This window comes from Aythya fuligula, chromosome 25 (genome assembly GCF_009819795.1).
Source record: "Aythya fuligula isolate bAytFul2 chromosome 25, bAytFul2.pri, whole genome shotgun sequence".
In the NCBI taxonomy this organism is placed as follows: Eukaryota; Metazoa; Chordata; class Aves; order Anseriformes; family Anatidae; genus Aythya; species Aythya fuligula.
The window spans coordinates 3,900,503-3,923,096 of NC_045583.1; the positions used below are offsets into that span (position 1 = coordinate 3,900,503).

At 46.7% G+C, this 22,594-nt stretch overlaps 2 protein-coding genes across 9 annotated transcripts; both read left to right on the top strand.

Annotated features, from left to right (window-relative positions):
- The first annotated feature begins 1,400 nt into the window (after window positions 1–1,400).
- On the top strand, window positions 1,401–19,187 carry ZC3H11A (zinc finger CCCH-type containing 11A). Of its 7 annotated transcripts, none has more exons than XM_032203105.1 (19): window positions 1,401–1,461; window positions 6,827–6,882; window positions 7,884–8,340; window positions 8,700–8,893; window positions 9,098–9,217; window positions 9,987–10,110; window positions 10,542–10,745; window positions 11,275–11,394; window positions 11,897–11,977; window positions 12,268–12,378; window positions 13,109–13,171; window positions 13,428–13,529; window positions 13,734–13,799; window positions 14,316–14,807; window positions 15,030–15,106; window positions 15,789–15,978; window positions 16,617–16,783; window positions 17,198–17,259; window positions 17,803–19,187. In XM_032203105.1, exons 4-19 carry the CDS (start codon window positions 8,840–8,842, stop codon window positions 18,062–18,064), a joined length of 2,295 nt encoding a protein of 764 aa, XP_032058996.1. In that variant the 5' UTR covers window positions 1,401–1,461; window positions 6,827–6,882; window positions 7,884–8,340; window positions 8,700–8,839; the 3' UTR covers window positions 18,065–19,187. The 7 variants fall into 7 exon arrangements, with proteins under 7 accessions (XP_032058996.1, XP_032058994.1, XP_032058995.1 ...); XM_032203103.1 differs by having other exon boundaries at window positions 1,429–1,522; XM_032203104.1 differs by having other exon boundaries at window positions 1,429–1,502.
- Window positions 19,188–19,661: 474 nt separating this feature from the next.
- On the top strand, window positions 19,662–21,553 carry SNRPE (small nuclear ribonucleoprotein polypeptide E). 2 transcript variants are annotated; one of them, XM_032203207.1, is made up of 5 exons: window positions 19,662–19,760; window positions 19,965–19,991; window positions 20,424–20,486; window positions 20,686–20,764; window positions 21,290–21,553. In XM_032203207.1, the coding sequence occupies exons 1-5, from the start codon at window positions 19,707–19,709 to the stop codon at window positions 21,343–21,345; spliced, it is 279 nt and encodes a 92-aa protein (XP_032059098.1). In that variant the 5' UTR covers window positions 19,662–19,706; the 3' UTR covers window positions 21,346–21,553. The 2 variants fall into 2 exon arrangements, with proteins under 2 accessions (XP_032059098.1, XP_032059099.1); XM_032203208.1 differs by lacking the exon at window positions 19,965–19,991 and having other exon boundaries at window positions 19,671–19,742.
- The last annotated feature ends 1,041 nt before the right edge of the window (window positions 21,554–22,594 follow it).

The following is a 22,594-nucleotide window of genomic DNA, read 5'->3' on the forward strand; positions in this document are numbered from 1 at the left end:
AGCCAGTGGCTCCTGGGCTATGTGACAAACTAACCCTAGAGCAAAAATCCTCCTTGTCCTCTTACCTGGTGCCCTTTCTGCGATGCCTTTAGGGTGAGTCAAGGCTATGATCTCCACCTTCTGGGGATGGTGTTTGAGCTGTGTCCTACCTCAGTGCTGAGACTCTTTTGCCTCTGAAGAGGCCCTTTGCCATGACACGAGTAACGATGAGAAATAAAAGCAACTAGCCTCTGAAATGTTCTTGTTCCCAAGCACAGTTTTTTTTTTTTCACTGGATTGCTTTAACTCCTAGTTTTTGGCCGAGAAGCTATTGCTTCTCTGTGCCTTTAATAACAGGCTTTCTCTGGAGCCAAGTCAGGATGGCAAGATTGAGCTGGGCAAGGCTATCAAGGAGGAAATTCAATCTTCCAGCTGGGTGTCTGACCCTTGGAGCCCGGGCCAACTGATATGAAGCAGCTGTAAAAGCTTTATTTCACAGCATCGCTGTCTTCCCTGCTCGCATTCTAGGCACGGTGTGTCTGCTGACAGCATCTTCCACCTCCTCAACAGAAGCTGCTTCTTTCTTTAAACTTAGTACAGGCTGGACGCAAAGAAATAAACTGTTAGCGGTGCTTTTAGCTATTTAAATGGGGAGAAAAACAGCCAATGTTTATTTCTTTGTCCAGGGTAGACACGAGTGCCTGCGTGACATGGACTCCTCTCCCACGTCCTTAATTGCCAAGCCGATAGTGGCTCTGGTGACGTGTCCCGTGGGTGTCTGTGCAGTGATGGGGCTGTCTCACCCTTCTGTACCCCAGGACAGACATTGCTGCTACCACAGGGCACAACCTGCGGGTCCTGGGGCAGGCAGGATGCGTGCTGCTGGGCCTGGAGGGTAGGCCTGGCCTGAGAGGGGACAGTAAAGGAGGCAGGTTTGGGGCTTAAAGCAGGCTTGTCCTGCCCCAGCATTATCCAGAACCTGTGTGCCTGCCCCTGGAAAGCCGTGACAAGACATAAAATGACTCGCAGCTTGCCAAGAGAGCTGCGGTGGTGGAGGAATGGCCGCCTCAAGGGGCTGAGGCCAGGCACCATCACGGGAAGGATGCAAATTTCTCAAAGGAAGCACGATCTTGGCACAGGCTGAGAAGGGAAGGGGAAGCACAGCTCTGCTGGCCCTGAGCGGTGCAGCCCCAGGAGAAAAAAAAATAAAAATCAAAAAATAAAAATAAATAAAACATAAAAAAAAAAAAAAAGCCGCCCGCCCGCCCGCCAATTTATTTGGGGCCCGCCCGCGCCGCTTTTCTCCCCGCTGGGGGCGGTGCTTCCCGCTCGCCACCTCCTGCTAGGCCGGGCGGAAGTGGGGGGGGGTGAAGCCGAGCCGGCCGCCATCTTGGCCGCGGGAGCGCGGGGGGTGCCCGTATGTTGGGCGCCATCTTTGAGGCTGGCAGGCAGGAAAGCGACGGCCCGAGCCGCGGGGACGAGGTGGGACGGCGGCGGCGGCGGCCCTGGGCCCTTGGGGTTCGGTAAAAATCCCTGCTCGCCGGTAACTAGAGCCCTTCATAGACCAGCGGGGGGCGGGGGAAAGGCCTCCTGCCCGGCCCGGCTCCCCTCCGCTGCCCTGAGGGGGAGCAGGCCGCGTCCCGGGCCCTGCGGGTCGGGGTGCCCTGAGGGGAGGGGGGGGGGGGGGGGGTGCAGGCCGCAGGGCCTGGAGGCAGGGCTGGGGGCTGGGGGGAGGGCTGGGGTGTTCCCCCCCCCCCGTATCAGCCCCTCCTGGGCCCTGTGAGACGCGGAGCTGCTGCCCGGGGTTAGGCCCAAGGTCTCCTGTCAGGCCCGGGGCCGCCCTTCCCCTCGCCCTGCCCTTCCCTCCCGCTCCTCAGCCCTTCCTCAGGCCTTGCTGGGCCCTCTGTCCGGCTGTCTGTCCGTCCATCCGACCCTCTGGCCATCTGTCCCACCACCCTGCCCCGTCCCTGCCCTCTCCCTAAGGAAGGAAAGAGTCCCTGGGCTGCGTTCATGGGGGGGAGAGAGGAGGGGAGGTTCTGCTGAGAAAAAAATGAAAGATTTCCCCCTTAACGGGCACCTTGCGAGTTCTTTCGAGTTCCAACCTTCTGCCTTCCTTCCGTAGCAGTGCCTCTAAGGGGTGCGCTGTAAGGCAGCCCTCATCTGGCGCGTTGCTCCTCCGTTCCCCCAAGGAACTGCCTTCAGGATCTGACTAACTCTGGATGCACCCGGTTGTCGCCTTAATTTCTCCTTTAGCTTGCTGAAAACAACCCGCTTGGGTGACCTTTTGCGTTTCTCGCTTAAAATTTGGATCGAGGAGGTCTGTGTTTCCTTACGCTGATGTCCACGCTGAAGGTGCAGAAGGGTTCCGTGCTGTTGCTTGGGTCAGCCTTGTTGCCAGGTTCGGAATGTTTAGCCTACCGGTGCTTCAGTGCTGTTGGGCTGCACTCAGAGTGTGAGCTCTGGGCGTTATTTCTCAAATACTGCGTTATTTGAGCGTACAGACCCGAGAGATTCTGTGGATAGGTGATTTAAGGCACGTCAGAACCACCGCTGTGGCGTGTGCCGGCGTCGGACGCCCGTTCGAGTGATCGGGCGGAGCAGGTGAATTGAATTTTGGTGGCGAGGTGGTGTTGGGGGAAGAGCCAGGCTAAGGAGAGCTTCCTCTTGCTCTGCCCCTTCCCATCTCAAATGGCCGCTTCCTGGGGAGATGGGTTCGTTGGGAGGTTAACTACAACGTTACAGTGAGGATGAGGAATCATCTTTAGTCCCGTAGGTACTTGCTGCCAGGCCGCAGCGTTGATTTCAGAAGTTATATTTATAAAAAAATAAAAACGAAAAAGTAAGGGAATATGTATTCTTTAACATACTCTCTTTTCTCGGAGAGTAGATGGAGGAGCTTCAGCAGTGCCCTTCCTCCGGAAACGATTCCCAGTGTCTGCTCAGACACTGAGGAGGAAAATGGAGGAGAGCCACCCGATAGAAATAAAGGAAAGAAGGGGTCATGGATTAAGGGAAAACCACCACATAAAAAATTGGTGCTCTCTAAAAACCGGTTAAGGGTTTGGGACCTGCAGGTGCTGCCTCCACCTGTGTGCGTTGCAGTCGTGCCTGATGCCACTGAGCAAAACGGGGAGAGCTGCTTTGTCGAACGCGGCGTGTTAAAGCACGTGCCACTGCCTGGAAGAAAAGCACGGACTTCCCTCGTGTGGGCCTTCTTCCCTAGCGATCTGTGGTTTACCTGATGGTTTCCCGTAAGCTGTGAATGTTTAAAAGAAAAAAAAAAAAAAAAAAAACAACAAAAAATAACACCAACGTTGAGAGTGGCGAGGCAAATCCTCACCTGGGGACTGAGTCAGCGGTGACATCACTATGCGAAGCATTGTGTGCGCTTCGGGTCGGGGCTGCTATAAGCCTCGCAGCGGGGAGGGAGAGCAGATCCAGGGTGCCTCTGTGTCAGCCCTCTGCCCTGGTGGCTTTGTGAGCACTGAGAGTTTGACTCCTGTGTTCCCAGCTTTCGCTTCCGCACCTGTGGTGTGGCAGAGCCAGTGAGCTGCTTGCTCAGCTGGAAGAGGAAGAGGAGTGACCTCAACATTGCCGAGGTAAAGCACAATTATTGAAAAGATTTGGCAAAGATGTGGGTTGTACCAGCGTGGCCGCTGCAGCTGCAGCAGATCCTGGAGCATTGGAGAAGATAGAGAGGGGTTTCTTCGTGAAAAGAAAGCTGTTAAAAGTGTTTTCATGCCAGAAATTAGGACAAACGCCTCTGTTTGGACATCCTCTATTGACCTGGCACATTGGCATTACAGCGTACCTGGCACGCTGTTTGTATTTAAAAAAAAAAAAAAAAAAAAAAAGGTATTTTAGAGGTATTTGAGTCAGGGCAGGCCAGAAACCTGCCTTGGCACTTCCACATCGCAGCAATGCTTACAGACCCTGCATCCTGGCTGCCAGGCCAGGATCTAAATCCGATGGTGCTGTTGGTAAACCGAAGCTTAGGAAGCACTTCTGGGTTTTTCTGTTCTTCCACATGAATTTTTACCCTGTGAAGATGGTGTATTAAGCTATTTTCGTAACAACAAATAGGTTTAAAAGCAGTTTCAGTTTAACATCTACATGCTTGGGTGTTATTAACAGAGCTTTGTATACTGAGCTGGTGCTTGGTAGGAGAAAAAACAAAAAGCTTACCTGGGAAACTCAGACACCCCCAACTACATACTGCTATGAGGAAACTCAGATGTAAGAACACACTGAAATAACACCTCACCAGAGCTGTTGTGCTGCTGACCACCAAAGGCACCTTTTTCCAACACCGTCGTACTGGAAGTTGATTCAGACTGGCATTATGCAGCTGGTTCCGTCCGTAACGTGTGACTGTACAGTGCTGTAAAAGAAATACTTTTTCACAGCTTTGGAGAAAGTGAAGCAGAGAAAACCACACATAACCACTGATACCTGGACCCCAAACTGCCACAGACTGACAGTGATGCCCACTGGATATCTCCTGATGCCCTGCTGCCTTCTGGCTGCTCCAGCAGAAGTCCCGTTTGAATTAGCCAGCAGGTCCCTCTGAGTGGCTTTGCTAAAACTCCTGCCGTGGGAAGTATCCTACGGGAGCCAAGTTGCTAAACTGATGTGTGGTTTTCCCTTAACCCTCTCACCCCTGACTTTCCAGCTCCTGACGATGCTGCCAATGTGTGCAGTGTCACCGTGTGCCAACTAGGTGCCAGCTGCCGTGGTTTATATATTGTAAAATTAGTGATTTGGGACTTGTGAGCACTGAGAACAGGTTAGCAATTGCTTAAGAGCTTTACTTGTGTCGCTCTGGGGCAGGGAGATGCGTGAAACATCCTAGGCTTGGAAGTGATTCCCTGCAGAGTGACGTGCTCAGATCTGCACAACAGATCTGTCGTTTTGGCCACCTTATTAGATCCCTGCTTGAGAGGTTGCTTGCAGGAATCGATTCCTCTTCACCTTGATGTGTCAAGCTAAAGACAAATCTGTGCCGAAGCACTGTCTGATCAGACGAGTGCCTCAGTTCAGGATTGTTCTTTGACAGCTACCGAAACACCAGGACAATCAGCGCCTTCAGAACAGATTGATTTGATCTTGAGGCTGTCACAAAACAGGTCCCTGAAGTGGCACGCCTTCAAATAGAGTTGCTTGGGCCAGCAAGGAGCAGCTGTACCTGGCGGCTGCGGTAACTCGGGGCTCAGAGTCTGAGAGCGTGGTGAAAGGTGACCCCCAGCTGGCTGCTGGAGGAAGCTGAGGCAGCGTTCAGCTCTAACCTTTGCCTTCTTGGCTGGCATCTTTGCACTCGTGCTGTCAGTGGGTGTTGAGTGTCCTTCCCCCCAGCCTCAGAACGTGCCCTCAGATGTAGGCAGCATTTAGCAGCTAGAATTCCCTCAAATATAAAGAGTACAAATGATGCCTTTTCTGCTTTTGCTTTGGAGCTCTTAGCTTGAGGTTTTCCTGCAGGCCATGAGGTTTCTTGCAGCTGCAGGGATGAGTTCTGTTAGCAAGAGGCTGTTCTGTGCTTTGACTGTGGGAAGATGAATGGTTACGTGTGCACCGTTAAATATAACTTGACACCTAGCACACCGCACTTGCAGCCTGTGGGGTGCTTTAACAAGCAGGTAAATCAGCAGAGGCTGTTTTGCAGCCGGGGTGATGCTGGGTGATTAAAAAGCAGGGGCAGAACAAGGAGTTTCTGGTGTTTGTTCTTGCTTGTCATCCGACTGTCCACTTCCACAGTTCTTTAAAAACAAAAACAAAAACAAAAAAAAAAACCAAGGGGTAAGCATCTTAATATCTTTATTATAAATGGAAGGCGCAAAAGAGGCCAGCAACAGAGACTGTCCAAGAGAAATGCTTTGTGCTTTATAAACAAACAAGGAAGTACCCTTAGGTGGGTGTGATAATCCTCCTCTAATGCGTTTTTGGAGTGCAAAAATAGATTTGTTCCCTTCTTGCTCTTCTCTCTGGGACAAAGGCAGAATAGGCAACTGCAAAGTTAGACCGGGGAGGTCAGTTTGTTCCGTACTGAGAAAGACAAGCCTGTAAAACAAACTAGGCAGATTTTCTTTGTACTATTTATCTTCCTTCAGCAAAGGCAAAGCTTATGACACTTGTTGGTGTGTATTTCCAGACCCCCAGCTACTGGCGCTGTAGCGCATCTCTAATTCTTTGGTACAAAAGGTTCAAAATCTCTTAATGCAAAAATGTTACCAGCACCCTGGAGAAAAAAAAAGAAATCTAAAAATCTTACCAACTTCTATTACAGACCTGCTGAGTGCACCAGAGTTACTCATTTTTATTCAGGCTTTCAGGGGCAACTTCAGTTGGTTTAGCGCCTGGATTGCCGTGTTAGCAGATGTCAGTTTATAAAAAAAAAAAAAAAAAAAAAAAAAAAAGCTTTTGAGGTCCTTTTTAAAACGAGACTGCTTTTTTTGGAATTTAGGGCTGCGAGGTATCCTTGGTTTTGCTTTCTTCCCATTCCTTAGACCAGATCCATTCAGATTCTGAACAGCGTTCCCGGGCTGTTCAGGAAAATGGAAGGCAACAAGCAAAATGATGAGCTCCTTGGGCAGTCAAAAGAGCTAAATCTGGAAAGTGTTTCGAGTCAAACTTCCATGCTAAGGAGCACCAGTAATTGTTAGAAGTAGCTGCAGAGGAACCTGCATGGCACTGGGTGTGTTTCTGAAGGTGCTAAAGGTCCGAAGTGACAATTCCTGTCAATACTAAAGAAGAGAAGGAAACCTTGCACTTAACTACTGTTTTTATTCCCTTTGTCCAGCAGTCAAAAGCAGTAACTAATATGAGAACCCAACTTTTCCTCTCTTTATTTTAGATTTGGGAAAATTCCCTGCCAAAAAAATATTTCCTGGAAAATTCACTAGTGTTTGTGTGAGTAAAAGGTTCCAACCTTTTATTATTAATTTGTAAGAACTATTTCATCCACTTTTGTCCGGAAGAGTCAGAAATAATTTGCACAGAAATGTGCAGCGTTTTAATGAAAGGATTCAGAATCACTCTAATTTGAACTTTATCTGGTCTGGTTGCAGGTTTTGTGACATTTAGTGTCTTTTAAAAAAAAAAAAATAATCAAAATTTCTGACTTCATATCAGAAAAAAGAAAAAAAAATGCTTGTGGCTACATAAAATCTGTTGCAGCTCTGCTCATCGAAAAATCATTGGCTGTTAAATTGGACCTAAGTCGTCTTCTCTAATCTTTCATGATCCTGCAGCAATGGATGATGATGGATATATGGATTAGGGAACAGCACGTGATGGCAAACCTGTGGTATTTGCTACAGCGCAGAAAGAAAAACCAAATTGCTTCCAAAAAAATCAAACTAATTCAAAATCCTTGGTATCATGCAGCCATGCCACTGGCAAAGTGAGCATTCCCCTGCCTCTCAAAGCTTGCTGTACCCTTGATCTGCTGTCTTCCTGCTGTTAATTGATTGCAACTCTACGTGTCTGATCAGGGCTACGAGTTGTTCTCGATATGGAGATCATACAACATATACTGTGCACGCTTGTGTGTATAGATATGTTTATCCTGTATGCATGTACATCCGTATGCATATTTGTGTGCTGGCCCCCAGATCACTCATGTTACAAAGCATCGGCCTCGAAGGCATACTCATCCAAATCTTTTGTAGAGCCTCCATTTTTTTCTAGTTCCCTCAAAATGAGAGAATTTTTTCGCGCTCTCTGTGTCGAAAAGGCAAAAATTCTGATTGTCACTGTCGCTCTCGCTAACTTTCTCTCACTCACTCCTCGTGTGTGTATAAGCACAGATGTGTGTATGCGTATGCACATCTGTGGCTTTATATGCACTGGTATGTTTTTTGCTGTACAGGTAATAAAGACGGGGAAAGGTTTTTGTGTTTTCTTAATAGGTGAAGAAATCTTGAAGACCAGAGATTGGAACATACTGAATTTTAAATTAAAAAAAAAAAAAAAAAAAAAAAAAGTTAAATTGTCCGGCTGTGGAAGATGGAGCCTCATTTTTGCAGCCACTTTGAATCACGAGTTCATCTCTAAATGCGCTGGGTTTTTTTGTTTTTGTTTTGTTTTGTTTTTTTTTTGGTTTTTATTTTTTTTGAAGAGCTAACTAACCCTGGCTGTCTCCAGTCTGAGAGAGCATTCAAATGGACTTGCTTCCTCCATTAGTTATAAGCTGTTTAAAAGCGCATCCTATGTTTGAATTGTGGATGAGAGGTTCCCTTGGCAAAGTGAGGAGGAAAATTCTTCCTACCCCTTTATTATTAATTCACGGATTCAGTCTTGGTTCGGCCTACAGGAGAAGTTAACTGGAAGTCTTTGAAGATCGATAACTTTGCTGAGGTTGTCCAGGTAGGTGAAATAAAGACCCACAGTGCCTGGAACGTGCTGTTTAATGCGTCCTAACTGTGTTCTAGAGAAGTTATTTGTAGCCATAGTTGATTATTGACTTGCATGTATCATCAGGTGGTTTTTTAAGAAGTGACTCCGTTTTCAGGCTTCCAGATGTGCTCCAAGTCATATTATTGAGGATGTGGAAGAGAACGCTTGCTGACAAAGCTCCTGGCAGCTTTACAGAACTTTAATATTGTGTTAGTTCATGTAACAGCTGATTTCAAGGCTTTGCTCTCCTCGAGAGACTAATTTGATTAACTGAAGAAAGCTGGAAAACTGTTCATTCCTCATTATTTTTCACTTGTTACTTTCTTTAGGGTTACTTTTAAAAAGAAGATTTCACTGATCACAAGCCAGTAGAAGACTTTCAGCTCAAGCAAGGGTGAAGACAGCTCTCTCCAAGAGCAGAGGAAGTCCCTGTGGAGAGAACCCGAGCTTGTTACCACAACTCGTCGGCATGTCTAAACAAGGAGACGATTGTTACTTCTATTTTTATTCTACCTGTACCAAGGTATGGCTGGCTTTCCTTTGCTTTGCTTTTTTTTTTTCCCCATTTTTTTCAGGAAGGAGTAGATTAGGAGGAGGAAGCACACTGGTCTTTGGTTAACTTGAGAACCAGATAGATTCTGAATTCAGTTGTAGCAACATTAGGCAGCAGCATGGCCGTTTTGGAGGCTGTGCTACATTTTCCTTGTTGGTTTCCTTTTGGTTCCAGGGAGACAACTGTGCCTACCGCCACTGCGAAGCTGCTCTGGGCAATGAGACAGTCTGCACGCTGTGGCAGGAGGGTCGTTGTTTCAGGAATGTCTGCCGATTCAGACACATGGAAATTGACGTGAGTGCCTAACGATGTGTTCTCAAAATAAATCAACAAAAGCATTTTTCAGTGCCGTAGGTGTGCTGATTGTGCTTTTGCAGGATAGATTCGTTTGCTTTAAAATCATACTGGTTTCTGTTACCAAGAGAGGGGGTGGGAGGAAGCAGAGGGAAATAAAATCAATACCTTAGGTATGTCTTAGCAAGATATTTTTTATTTTTTTATTGGATGCTGACAGTTTTCTCAACAGATGCAGAATAACTGTTAAATACACTGCTAAAACCTGCTGGAGCAGGGGGGTAATAAACAGGCTGTTCTATCCTCATGGGAGCAGGCTTGATAATGAACTATCAGGTCTCTTCTGACCCACAGTCCTTCAGATAACGCTGTTGTAGCTGCCTGGGGTAGGAAGTGGGGAAAGTTAAAGGTGCAGAAGAACTGAGTCTCTGAGAAGTAGTTCTCGATAGAGTTAACCTAGGCAATTTCAGATGTTCTTTTTCCCTCTGAATAATCCTAGTATAATCCTAGGTGTATTAGTTTAACCCACCCTCAAGTGATGTCTGAGAGTTCCTGTCTTCTCAAACTGAATGATGACAAATCTAAATGTGCATAGTGGTTACAGCTTATGCAAACTTTGTGAATATGCCCAGAAATAGTACACTTAACTGAGAAACTGACCTGATGTTTCAGCACTGTGTTGTGACAGCTGTCACGATCTGGAGCTGTGCATCTCTTTGCAAGCCTCAGGTGCATGTTATCACGAGCTTTTCTTTCTTTCTGTCTTCAGAAAAAGCGCAGTGAGATTCCCTGCTACTGGGAGAACCAGCCGGGAGGCTGTCAGAAAGCCAACTGTGCTTTTCATCACGCAAAAGGACGTTACATCGACGGACAGTTCTTACCACCAAGCAAGAGTGAGTTTAGGTCCTTTTTCTTTAAGCGCTGAAGAATTAATTTTGAGTAGTACTCAGTGGGTGCCAATACTGTAGGGGGCATCAGGTAACTGTTCATTTGTAAGTGCAGGAAAAGGTCTGCAGTCATAGGTGGTCACTTAAACCGTGTACTGCTGGTGTTTGTTTTCTGCTTTCGTGCTCAGCTTCTCTTTGCTTTGTGTGATGTTTGCCTTGCAGTTTGCTTCCTGTTGTTTCATCTTTTGCTGGGTGGTAGGGAGATGTGTTGTTGTTCGAAGGGAAGTCATTGTTCATGGTGTAAATGGTGATGGGATGGGCAAAAGGAGATGCTGAATTCATTGTCTGTGCACGTTATCTGCCTTTGCTACCATCTCTTTGCATTGTGGTCAAAGTTTTAAACTGCCATATTACCGATGATCCTCCTCTTCCTCTAGCTACACTGCCAAGTCCGCCTGAGTCCGCGGACGATGATTTGAAAGTGGCTCAGATGTCACTGCAGCAAAACAAACTTTCTGTCCAGTCAAATCCCTCTCCACAGCTAAGGGGGGTGATGAAAGTGGAAAACTCTGAAAATGTCCCAAGCCCTACACACCCTCCAGTTGTAATCAATGCTGCAGATGATGATGAAGATGATGATGGTGAGCATGTTTTGGTTCTTGGAAGGAATTTGTGCTGTAAATGATTGTGTAAATCTTTGGATCTTGGAAGGAATTTGTGCTGTAAATGAATGTATAAATCACAGATGACCTGAGGTCTGACTCTAGTGATAGGGCAGGCAGTCTGGCCAGGTCACTGGTGGCTTTGTCTGGCAGTCAGTGGACAGAACATGAAATGTTGGAGGAAAGCTTAGAACCACTCCTGGCTTTAGCTGATCTGTTGTGTAAAGTTCTATGTGAAACTGGGAAGGAAATTTCTTTTTTCTGTCTGAAGAGCAATGTGTTGTGTAGTAGTTAAAGCTGCAGAGAGAACCTAGAGTCCTAGATGTTTTGTCCTAGTGTATTCTACTTATGAGTTCATCCGGTCAGTGTAGCTGTTTAAAAAAAAAAAAAAAAAAAAAAAAAGCAACAAAGTTTTTTATATGAACCATGGGCTGAAGTGTCACTGCATGAGCTACGTAATCATGAACAATCTGGTCTGTGCATAACTGAATCGATTTTTCCCCTTCAGACCAACTTTCTGAGGAAGGAGAAGAGACTAAAACTCCTGTCCAGCAACCAGCTGCAGAAGGAAAAAATGGATTACGGGTGATTTCCACTCGGAAAGCCAGTTCTACTACTACTAAACAAGGTATTCCAGCACCTTAGTAGGATAAATCAGAAGAACTTGACAGTTAAGTCAAAAGCAGTGTGGTGTAAAAACACAACAAAATGTAGGGGTGCTGAATGGACTCGGTTATTTCCATGATCTCATTTCTGCCATTAATACCATCATGTGCCCATTGGGTCAGAAAGGTGAACTCCTTTTTACTTTTGGAGAACAAAACAGGGCCACAGCATGGAGTTTAAATGGCTGCACGTGCAGCCTTGCAACCACTGTTGATAAGGCATATCTAATGATAGAGGGATCTAATATCATGTAATTGGATTAAAATTAAAACGACATTTTTAACCCTGAAGGATGAAAGGAGGGGCAAAATGCCATTGGTTCTATGGCTCTTTCACTTATGAGGAGTGTTGGCAGGCTTTATTCGAAATACTTCAGAAAGTTCCTGAGTGCTAAGAAGCCTGAGGACCTGTGGTCCTCAGTGAGTGCCTCTAAGCCCGTCTCATTAACTGTTTCCTGTTTTCAGAGGGCAGTCTGAATTTTGGAATAAAAACACTTGAGGAGATCAAATCGCAGAAGATGAAGGAAAAAAATAAGAGACACGGTGGTGAGTTCATATTCCCTACTTTCTTATCCTGTTCACGGCAGGTGATGGTGACTGGGAGCTGCTTGAGGGACAGACTTCCATTTTTAGCTGGGGGCATCAAGCAACCTGATTCTCAGCCAGCTGGTATTCTAGATGGGAGTTCAAAGGGCAACCAGAGGCAAATTAGTCACCTCTCTTCTTTACATGCTCTGCTTGCTGTGTTTTTGACAGTAACAATTTAAAATTTTCTGTTCTTTGTGATAGTTTTTTATGTTGGGTAAACTTCCTTATGTTTTGGTTGCTCTGAACAGAAGGTTCTTCAAGATCTTCTCTTCCTCCCGTTGATTCTGTGATTTTTCCCGCTCCAGAAAAGGAAAATGTCCGGACAGTGGTGAGAACTGTGACACTGTCTTCAAAGGAAGGTAATAATGAATGCTTTTGTTTTGATTTCATTACTCCTACACTGGAGGGCTAAGCAATAATTAAAACAACTCACCCATGTTAGCCTTCTGGTGCTGCCTTCTGTTCAAAACGTGCTTTTATGCATAAAGTCCCTGATTGTACTGGAAAGATTTGGTGCTCAGGTTAAGTGCAGTGGCAGGAGAAAAAAAAAAGTGTCAGTATGCAAATAGGGGGATAACTGAGAAACAGAAGAGTAACGAGAAGAAAGAGCTGTAGAAGACAGTGCTATATAAGAAGCAAATTTCCGAAGCATTAAAGAGGCTGACAGTGGCAGGTGTGGACACAGTATGACAGGAGTTTGTGTATAAATTGTTTAGAGCTGTGCAAATGCCTTTTAAAGGGAAAAAAGTTTGGAAGTACTTTTACTCGTAGACATTCACCTTAGAAAGGAATATTTCTCAGCATTTGTACCTAATAATATTCTGCTTGCTTATGCAGCTTTGTTCTGCACAAAGTATAGCTGTCAAGCAGACTCAGATTCACTCTCTACTATCTCAGCTGGAATTTGAAGCAAGCACTGAGACTATTAATATTTTTTTTCTATGTAAATTATAGTTAAAATATGAATTTGTGTGGTTTAGCTGTCAAAACAGTGTCTGACTGGGGTTTTTTGGACATGGGCTAATAGAATAATATTTCTGTTGGCTACTCGTTTCTGTGAAATAGAAAAAAAATTCCCTTTTGTTTTAGGGGAGGAACCTGTGGTTCGACTAGATCTTGCTGATAAACAAGGAAAACGGAAAGCCTCTGCAGGTAAGAACTTTTTATGAGCTGTTACGTAGGTGCTGCCTTTTATATATGACTGCATTAAAGAGTATTTTTGATGTATGAAAGGAAAATACATTGCAGTGGAGATCTGTGACTGCAGAAATGGCAAAAAAAAAAAAAATCATTTAGCAGCTGAAAGGCAATTCTATGAAAATATGCTTGAAAAATAGAAGCTTGTTGTTGACTTCTCAAACCTTCCTGCAAAGAAATGTTCTTACAATATTCCTTGTTTTCTCTGAAGCTGATGTAAGCGCCCCTCCAGTGAAGCGTAGCCTTGCTGAAAGGCTGGGGAAGAAGGTAGAGGCTCCGGGAAATGCTGAGAAAGCACCCAAGAGAGGTACAGGTACTAAACGGGCATCTGGATTGGATTCCTGGGTTTTATATTTAGTCTTTCTGTTTTGTCCTTTTCCAGTGATGTTTCTTTTTGCATGTTGGCTGAGGTTGTAATCACTGGGATTCAAAGTTACCTTTCCTGTCTTATTTTGAAATGTGAACCTGAAGTTGACATTATGCAGCCTCCCTAATTCGTTCTTTTTCTGTTTTGCAGTTCAAGTTCCCAAGCCTCTGAAGGACAGACTAGGATTACCTCCTAAACAGACCAGTCCTGACAAAGGTAACAGCTAGATATTGAATATGCTTTCTCCTCCTTCCTTTCCATGAACTTGGACTGTTTTCATACATCCCTAAAAATTAATTTAAACGAAAACAAAGAACTGACGCCTCTTGCTTGAGTGCTGAAGCTCTTCTGACGGCCACTATCAGAAATCTGGCTCTAGGTGTGTGTTTATTTTCCGCTTGTGCCTTGTCAAGGTTTTTAGCTGCTTCTGTGAGCCGTTACATACAATTAGAATAGAACCACTGCCAGGAGCAGGAATTTGAAATGCAGTCTGAAAAAGTAATAAAGTAAAGCAGCATTTCTGTGTAGCAGTTCTCTCTGGATAGGGCTGGTCTTCAAAATACAAGTGGCTCAGAGGAGGAGAATGTTGTTCTGAGGATGTTGTTCTAAGATGCGTTATTGGGAACACTCAAGATTAATTTTCCTTAGTGCTCTGACAAATTCTGGAGACTTAAAATATTGCTGGACTCTCTTTAAATGTTGGTGCTTCTCCTCATTTCTTGATGATGACAGGGAAGGCTGCTAAGCCGAAGGGAGAGATCTATGTGAAAACACTGGAGGAAATCCGTCGCGAGAAAGCTCTTCAGAGGCGCGAAACTCAAGCCAAAGCCGAGGCTGAAGGGCATGGTAAAAGTGAGGATTCCAGCACAGGGGCAAGACCTGCTCATGCAGGTCGCATCAAAACTTTCTCTGAAGCCTTGTCCGAAAAAAAGAATAATCGCTTGGCAGAAGAGAAGAAAAAAGCAGGAGAATCCCATACCAAGATCAAAATTCAGGGTGAGTCCAAGAAGCAGCTCGCTCTGTCCGGGCCCAGCAAAGGGCAGGTGAAGGAGCTGGCAGGAAAAGTCAAACCAGAAGGAGAAGTGCGTGTTAAAACCTTAGAAGAAATTAAGCGTGAGAAAGCTCTGCGGATGCAGCAGAGTGAAGGAAATGTGCCAGCTCCCTCAGCACAACCCGGACCTGCCACAGCAGAGCAGAAATCGTTACGGAGCACAAAACTAACAGGTAATAAGATGCTTTAATGCCTGCCCCAGTGAGGTGCTTCCCATATTGAGCAAGTTCAGTTTGCTCAGGATCTGCTTCATGGGTAAATGCTGAATGGCTTGCACATTGTAGCCTTTCTCTCTCTCTCTCATGGGACACAAGGAATAAATGCACAAAGGCAACAAGTACCCAGCTTTCTTTATTTCTGCTGTTGACAAAACTTTTTTTTGTCTTTTTTTAAAGCACCTGAAAAAGAAGAAAAGAAGGCAGTGGAATTGAACCGGCCTTTTCCTAAACTTCCCTCTGCATCTGATGTGCAGGTGAGTCCTCTGTGAAGACATGCATACATGCGTACAATTTCTGATAATTCTGACAAGTTTTGTTACTCACCGTGTGCCACCCTCTTGAGTGTGTTCTTACCCTTCAGCATCTGGTAGGAGCTGCAGTGCAGTCTAAATCCTATCGCCAGCAGCATTTCCAGACAACTCTGTAATCCTCAAACTTGGAATCAGTCTGTTTATACCACAGCGAATAAGAAACCCTGTTAGCACCAGCTGAAATCTACACAGCTAACGTGGAGGGAATTCTTTCTGTTCTTACTGACTTGATCTGTCAGACATGAAGGATTTAATACAGAAGGCCAGAGTTCTGTGTTCAAGGAAATCAGTCTGTCAGTGGATACTGTATAGGGGAACTTGTATGACTTTCTGCTGCTTAAAAAGAATGTAATAAATAGATGTACAGCAGAACACCCTAGCTGTTTAAAGAAGCTTGCCATAGTGGATATTGCAGATATGTGAGACTGTTTCCATAGTAAAGCATGGCTCTTGTTACAGGCAGAATTTTATGGGAAAAAAAAAAAAAAAACAACAGTAACCTGAACGATATTAATATGCTGTTCCACATCGAGACCATTTTGGAGGGATTGCTGATCAGATTTTCTTAACGAAATCTCCACTTTTTTTTTTGTCTTATTCATGCACTACTTTTCTTTCCTTCTGGCCCACTCAGCAGAGTGGAACTCGTAAATGTCAAGCGAAGAGCAGTGAGGAGAGACTGTGGGAGAAGCGGCAACAGAGAGAGCAAGAGAAGCTTCGGAAGGAGGAAGCTGCTGTCGAATCTACTGCTGGCTCCTTTGATACTGAACCAGCAGGGAAAGAGGCAGCTCAATTTCAGGACCAGGAAGCTAAAAGTAAGTGTTGAAGGTTAGAGTTACTTAGGTTGTCTTCTGAAATACAGACAGAAGATGACAATTCTCATGCTGTAACTCTGGCTGGGTGCATTTTGCCACGCAATGCTACGAAGCGAAGGGTGTACTTTCTTTTTCTTAGTTCGTTTCTTTTCCTGCCAGCTAGATGTTAGGTAAGGAACGGGAGACTAGAAAATGATACTACAAATTTGGACTTTGTAGAACAATTTAATAACTGTGGGACATCACTGCAGGGGAGGGGAAGCTGGTACAACAGTTGCATACACTCTTGTCCTGCTATAACTGCTGCTTTTTCCTTTCCTAGAGGGAGCAGGACTTTAAATATAAAAGCTGTCCTTATTTGTGAATCTAGCTTGCATTTAGGATTGCTCTGTGTCTGAGGTTTCCCTTGCCCTGGATTATTATTTACTGTAGCTATTCGGTTTCTTTGTTCCTTTCTATGGATTGTTGGTAGACAGAGTTTACTATGTGGAAAAGATTCCTGAGAATCCAGGCAATGGCGGTGTAATTGTGCTGGCCAAATGCATTTAACTGTGTAGAAGGACTGTGGAAATAAGAGAACCTGGATTTTTCCTGAGGCAGAGCAAGACTGTATCAGTTCTCTCTTCCTTTTACTCTAGCCAACTTTACGACGTCTGCGAAGCCTTCTGATGGGAAAGTCACTTCCCCCAAGAAGAAGGCACTGAAACGTAAGGCTCCTGGGAGTTACCCCTCTGCCGTAGCAGCTGTGAAACCACTGACTGCCTTTGCTGACATGATGGGACCTCCAGCCAAAAGAGCAGCCATGGTAAGGCCAGGGCCTAATGCAGAGATGGATCCCTTGTAAAATTTCTACCCTCCTCTAGGACAAAAGGTGGAAAACTCAAACGTTCTGCAGGCCTTCTGTTTCCTTTGAACTCCAGTAGCTGTCTACAGGATGCTTGTAGAACCCTTCTGTATTTATGAGATGAATGGCACTCTTTAAGTGGTACTCTGATGCTGTGATTTCTCTGGTGTGGGGGATTTTGTCCATTAATGCCATGTTCTTAAAAGACACAAGATCATGAGTAACCTCCAGGTGAATGTGAACTTTCTTCAGGAGCACCTTGGTTTTGTATTTTGGCCAAGGCTCCGCAATGTCAGAGGAGAAGCAGTGTGGAGGAAAAAGCTATTAAGGAATCTTTTACCCATGTGTCATAAATACTGTTTTGCTGCTTTCTAGGGTGTTCCAGACATGCCGGAGCGCGTCCCAGCCACCAGACTTGAAGAAAATCCCCAAAACAGGTGACAACCCCAACTTGTTCTTTTTCTTAATCAGTGTATATCCCCAGGGAAACATAAGTTCTGTCACGTGTGGGACAAAATGAGGGTTCTGAGATAATTAAAGCCAAAATCCATCAAAGGAATAAGTCACCTGAAACCACTTTCTAGCAGCTAGCAGGATTGCTTAATTAGGCTTTCTTTAAATGCTGCAAGTCAGCACAGCTTTCCAGTGACTTCTTGGGTTGTCTGAATACCTGAACGAGGATGAGGTGAAGCTCTACTTCCTCGTGAGGTGATAGATGATGAGTAGTGTCCTCTGCCTTTTGGTCCTCAAGAATGCCACCTCAACTCCAGGTGCCCTGGCTTCACAGATAAACCCCCAGACTGAAAAATGTACCTGGTAACACATCGGGCTCTAAATGTAGCCCTGGGTTGATTGATAACAACCCCTGTGTAAGATTGAAGCGTAGGAGGGCTTGCCTACAATTTTAAGAGCCCTTTGCAGAAAAGGGATTTCCTGTTAAGAAATGGCATATCCTGATTGTTCTTTTTTGCTCTCCCAAGACCTGAAGCGCGTCTTGGAAGCCAGGCAAGATCTGTGGAGCAGATGGAAGTCTCGAGCTCGACCTCAGCTCCTTCCCAGCTAGAAGAGGCACGGACGCGCCGGCTGAGTTCCACCGGGAATGCGCCCTTATCTGCGGATGAGGATTTTGAGAAACTACTTTGGGAAATCTCGGGAGGCAGACTGGAAGCCGAAATCGACTTAGACCCAGGGAAGGACGAGGATGACCTCCTCCTTGAACTCTCCAAGATGATTGACAGTTGAACTGCATAGTCCTAGGGTATAATTAAAAAAAAAAAAAAAAAAAATTTTAAACTGTTCTTCTTGATGGATACCCCAAGGTGATCCTTTTTCTAACTGAGGCTTTGCAATGAGACTTAAAGCACAGTCCGAACTGGTAGAAATTGGCAGGATCTGCACTCAGTTGTCCTAAATTTCCCTGCTGGTCAGAGTTAAGGTCTTGTGCATCCGTTCTGTAACTATAGGTGGCTACCTTCGATATCGAGAGGACAAAGCACTTCTTTTGGCACAGAAAGATCTCCATCAGCACGCTGTGGTGGCTGTGAATCGATCTTCTGATGGAGCGATGCTCTGAAGGCTTAAACGTAAAGCTTCTTCCTTCCTCCCCCCTTGGCACAACTCGATGTTGGGCACATTGCAAAGCTTCGGTGTTCTGATTTCTCGGACAGTTGATACCCAAATCCTGGAGTTACTATGTCAACTCTTGACTTTTACTCGTGTATGCCATTGTTTTGACTGTACCCGTGTCAGATGATGAAGCTGTAGGGGTGGGGGGGAGCAGAATCGTTATTCCAGTGTGTTGTGGACCAAACTTGCTGCCAGGAGTGGGGGTGGGGGTCAGCCCACCCAGCCTTACTTTCAATTATCAGGGAGGATCAAATGGTGAAAAGCAGCAGCTCTGCCCTGCAGCTCCCCTACCCCCACTCCCTTCTCTTGTGCTGTACCAAAGTTCCCCCAGGCTTTGGTTGGTGCTTTTTGCTGGTGTGAGGAATCCAGGGCGAGCAGTCGGGACTCTGCTGCGGTCACTGGGTCGATGAAGGGTTGTTTAAGTGCCTCTTGGTTTTAAAACTTGCTCCCCTGAGCTGCTGGCTCTGCTGCCTGCTACAGCAAATGTTCGGGTGCCATCAGCATCGCGCTTGGGCGTGGGCACTGACCCTGCGGAGGACAGAGCTGAGATTCGGGTGTATTGTGTACCCTGCCACCAGCCATCGTTTTTTTTTCCCCTAGCAGATGAAATTTGAATTATTTTCCGAACTTTTCGCAGAATGGTATGATTTGTGAAGCTGTGGGGGCCCTCAGGCATTTGCTGCTGGCAGAGGAAAAGCGCTTGTCGAATTTGTTGTAAATACTTCATGTTTGGACAAAACCACGCGTCTGTGTGTGTGTGTGTGTGTGTGTGCTGTGACGCCCCGGCCCCACCAGGGAAAACCTCCGCCGACGAAACTGCTGCTGGAGCTCACGCAGGCCTTCATCGTGCCGAAAGACTTCACGGGGACTTCTGCCGGCTCAGAAATGGGGGAGAAAAAGCAAAATCAGGAGGAGGAGAGCTCAGAGACTGCGCCCACCTGCCCTCGCTTTCCCTTCACCCCAAGCCCTGTTCTACCATCAGCCTCTGCTGCCTGCGTTGCTGGGCTTTCGCGTGCGCCATTGCTCCTGTACATATTTTATCCTTTTTTTTTTTTTATATATATTTGTAACCTATTTAATGCCCCCCCCCCCGCCCCAATAAACCTGCGACCATAGAGACGCGGTCCTCCCGGCTTCCTAGAGCGGCCCCCCCCTCCGCGGTCCTCCAGCATCCCAGCGCCCCTTGCGCGCGCTCCCGCCCGCCCTCAGCGGCTTCCGGCGGCGGCGGCGGAGCGGGAGCGGCGAGGCGGCGGCAGCCATGGCGTACCGCGGGCAGGGCCAGAAGGTGCAGAAGGTGATGGTGCAGCCCATCGTATCCTTCCTGCGGCTGGGGGGTGCCGGGGAGGTGGGTGGGGGGCGGCTCGGACCTCAGGGGGCTCGGATCTGGGGCCCTGGGGGCTCGGCCCGGGCCTTGAGGCCTTGTCCCGGGGCCCTGAGGCCTCGCTGTGGGGTTTGGGGCCTTGTCCCGAGCCTGGAACTGTCGTCCCCGTGCTGAGCCCTTAACGCAGCGCCCCAGAACCTCATCTTCCGCTACCTGCAGAACGTGAGTACCGCGGGGATGGGGATTTGGGGGGTGTGGGGGGAGTGGGGAGGGTCTGGGGATTCCCCTCGCTGAGTTTTCGGCTCCTGGCCGTGTCCCGGGACGGGTCTGTGGGGGATGGAGAGCTGTGCGGCGTGCTGGTGGGCACAAGGAGCCCGGCGTTTCCCCCTCGTGTTAACGGGAGCGGGATCGTGCAGCTGGGCATGCAGGGGTGTTCTCTTGTGACTGGAAACGTGTTCTTCACCAAATGTGTAGTATTCACCCGATTGTATAACACCAAAATGTCAGGCTGTTCATTGAAACTGCCCCTGAGAGTTCCTCCTTGGAGCGTTTAGGAGCTGTAGCGGCTGTGGCTAGCAGGTATTTCTGAACACATGAGAGAACAAAAGTGCTCAGTGTTTGTGGCCCGACTTACTCTCATCCTTCGTTCTGCAGAGGTCGAGGATCCAGGTGTGGCTCTATGAGCAGGTGAACATGCGGATAGAAGGCTGCATCATCGTGAGTATCCGCACGTCCCCATGTTACATCTTTTGTTTTCCCTCAATCACAATCCTGTTTTTTGGTCAAGAAAAGCTATCACAAGGAAAAAAAGCATAGTACTTCTCTAATAAGTAGTCTTCGTTGTCCGGCCAGGATCAGCAAACCTGATGATGGTTTGTGGTGTTGCTGAACTAATTCCCTTGTTGCTGACTCCTAGGGCTTTGATGAATACATGAATTTGGTGCTGGACGACGCAGAGGAGATTCACTCCAAGACAAAATCGAGGAAACAGCTGGGTAGGTCGTGTGTCTGCGCAACCCGAGCGACGCGTGCTCTGAAACCTGCCTGGGTCAGAGGTGCCAAACGTGTGATGAGCCTTGATGTGGAAGTTCAGTGAGCAATTTCTGGCTACGTCGCTGTCCCTGATGATTTTTGAGCTGGAGGTTTTGCTGAATGAGGGAGAATCTGTCCCTGCCTGTTCAGCTGCATCTGAAACCTGTGGCCCTGGGCTGTTCTCACACTTGCTGTGATCTCTGAGTCAAGGCAGGAAGCCATGGTGGCTGCGGTGTTTATTTACCACCTGCTGCTGGGCAGAAGCAGCGCTGTGGGCCCAGTGCTGGGGTTTTCAGCAGGGACAGCGTGTGCTGGAACGGGGACGGTGGCTGGGGTGCGACTTGGGAGCATGGAGCAGCCAGCAGGGAAGATACTTAGTGTAACGAGCAAAACCCTGCTCAACCACATGAAATACTTGCTGAAAACATGAGGTTATTTACAAATTCTGGGCTCTCCCTAATCCCCTCGTTCCCTTCTGTGTGTTGCAGGTCGGATCATGTTAAAAGGGGACAACATCACCCTCCTACAGAGCGTTTCCAACTAGAACTTTCTGTTACAACGAAGGTGGCCGCCCTGCTGCGGAGTGCCTGAGTGCCAGGGGAGCGTGGCGTGCTGGCTGATAGGAAGTTATTTGTTACTGGGGTTGCATGCTGAGGTAAAAAGTCCTTCCTTTGTGTGGGAGCAAGTTTTTTGTAGCTTGAAACAATACATGATGTATTTCCCAAATAAACGTTTTTCACATTAACTGTAAACGGAAAAGAGAAATCTGCTCATTTTCAGTCCTGGCCTTCTGTGAGTGGAGAAGGGGGACAAATACTGAGGTGTGGGCTTTTCTTTTCCTGTGGATCTGATAATTTCCTGATAACGATCTGTGCTTTCTTGAACATTACATCTGCATGATGAGGCCAGGGTGGACTCCTTCAGGGTACGGGAGCAGGGTGCTAATGAGGGTGTGGGAGATCTCGCATACAATTGCAGCCCTTTGTCGCTGCAGTGACAGGTTCCTCAGATGCTTTCTAAATAAGATAAAGAGGGTTTAACTTCTCGAGAATCGTTTTGGGGGTGTTTACTGTGGATCAATCAGTAGAAGTATCTTAGTGGGGCCCTGAGGGATTTGGGGCTGTGGAGCAGTAACCCCACGTTCACAAGTGTTGTCAAATAAATCTCCAGATCAGAGAGTGAGGGCGGGCAGCTGGCTTGGATTAAATCTGTCACTTCGTGCTGTTTTGGACAGAGCCTGCAGATTAAACCCTCGTGCTGCTCAATAAGCTGGGCTATCAGATGTGGCGGCTGGGTTTTTATCATTTGATTTATTCTTTTATCCATTTGGGGATCTGTCTGTTCTCTTTAAGTTTCCCCAAGAGAGCTGAGCTGCTTGGTGCATCGACCAAAGAGAAGTTCCCTGGCTTACTTGGGACAACCAGTCCCCTTCTTGTTTTTCTGATCACAAAAAATAAAGAAGGAAAACCAAATGTTGACTGTAACTCGGAGGCTAAGATTACCTGAACAGAGAGAAATGAATTTTGATGCGCAGGCTGTGCTAGAAATCTGTTAATCAGCTTTCAGTTTTTCAAAACTTCAATTTGTGTGTCGTAATAATGAAATTTAATAAATTCAAGGTGGGAGATAAATTCTTTTCTGAAAGGGAAGGACAGAAATACGAGTCTTGAGCTGACCCGGCACAGTTCTGCCATTCTGAGAAGCGATACAGCAGCAGTGTCACAGCAGATGTTCACGGTAAGAAGCCTTTGAGGGGCAGCATGACACAATTATTTGGCTAAAGCAGCCTGAGC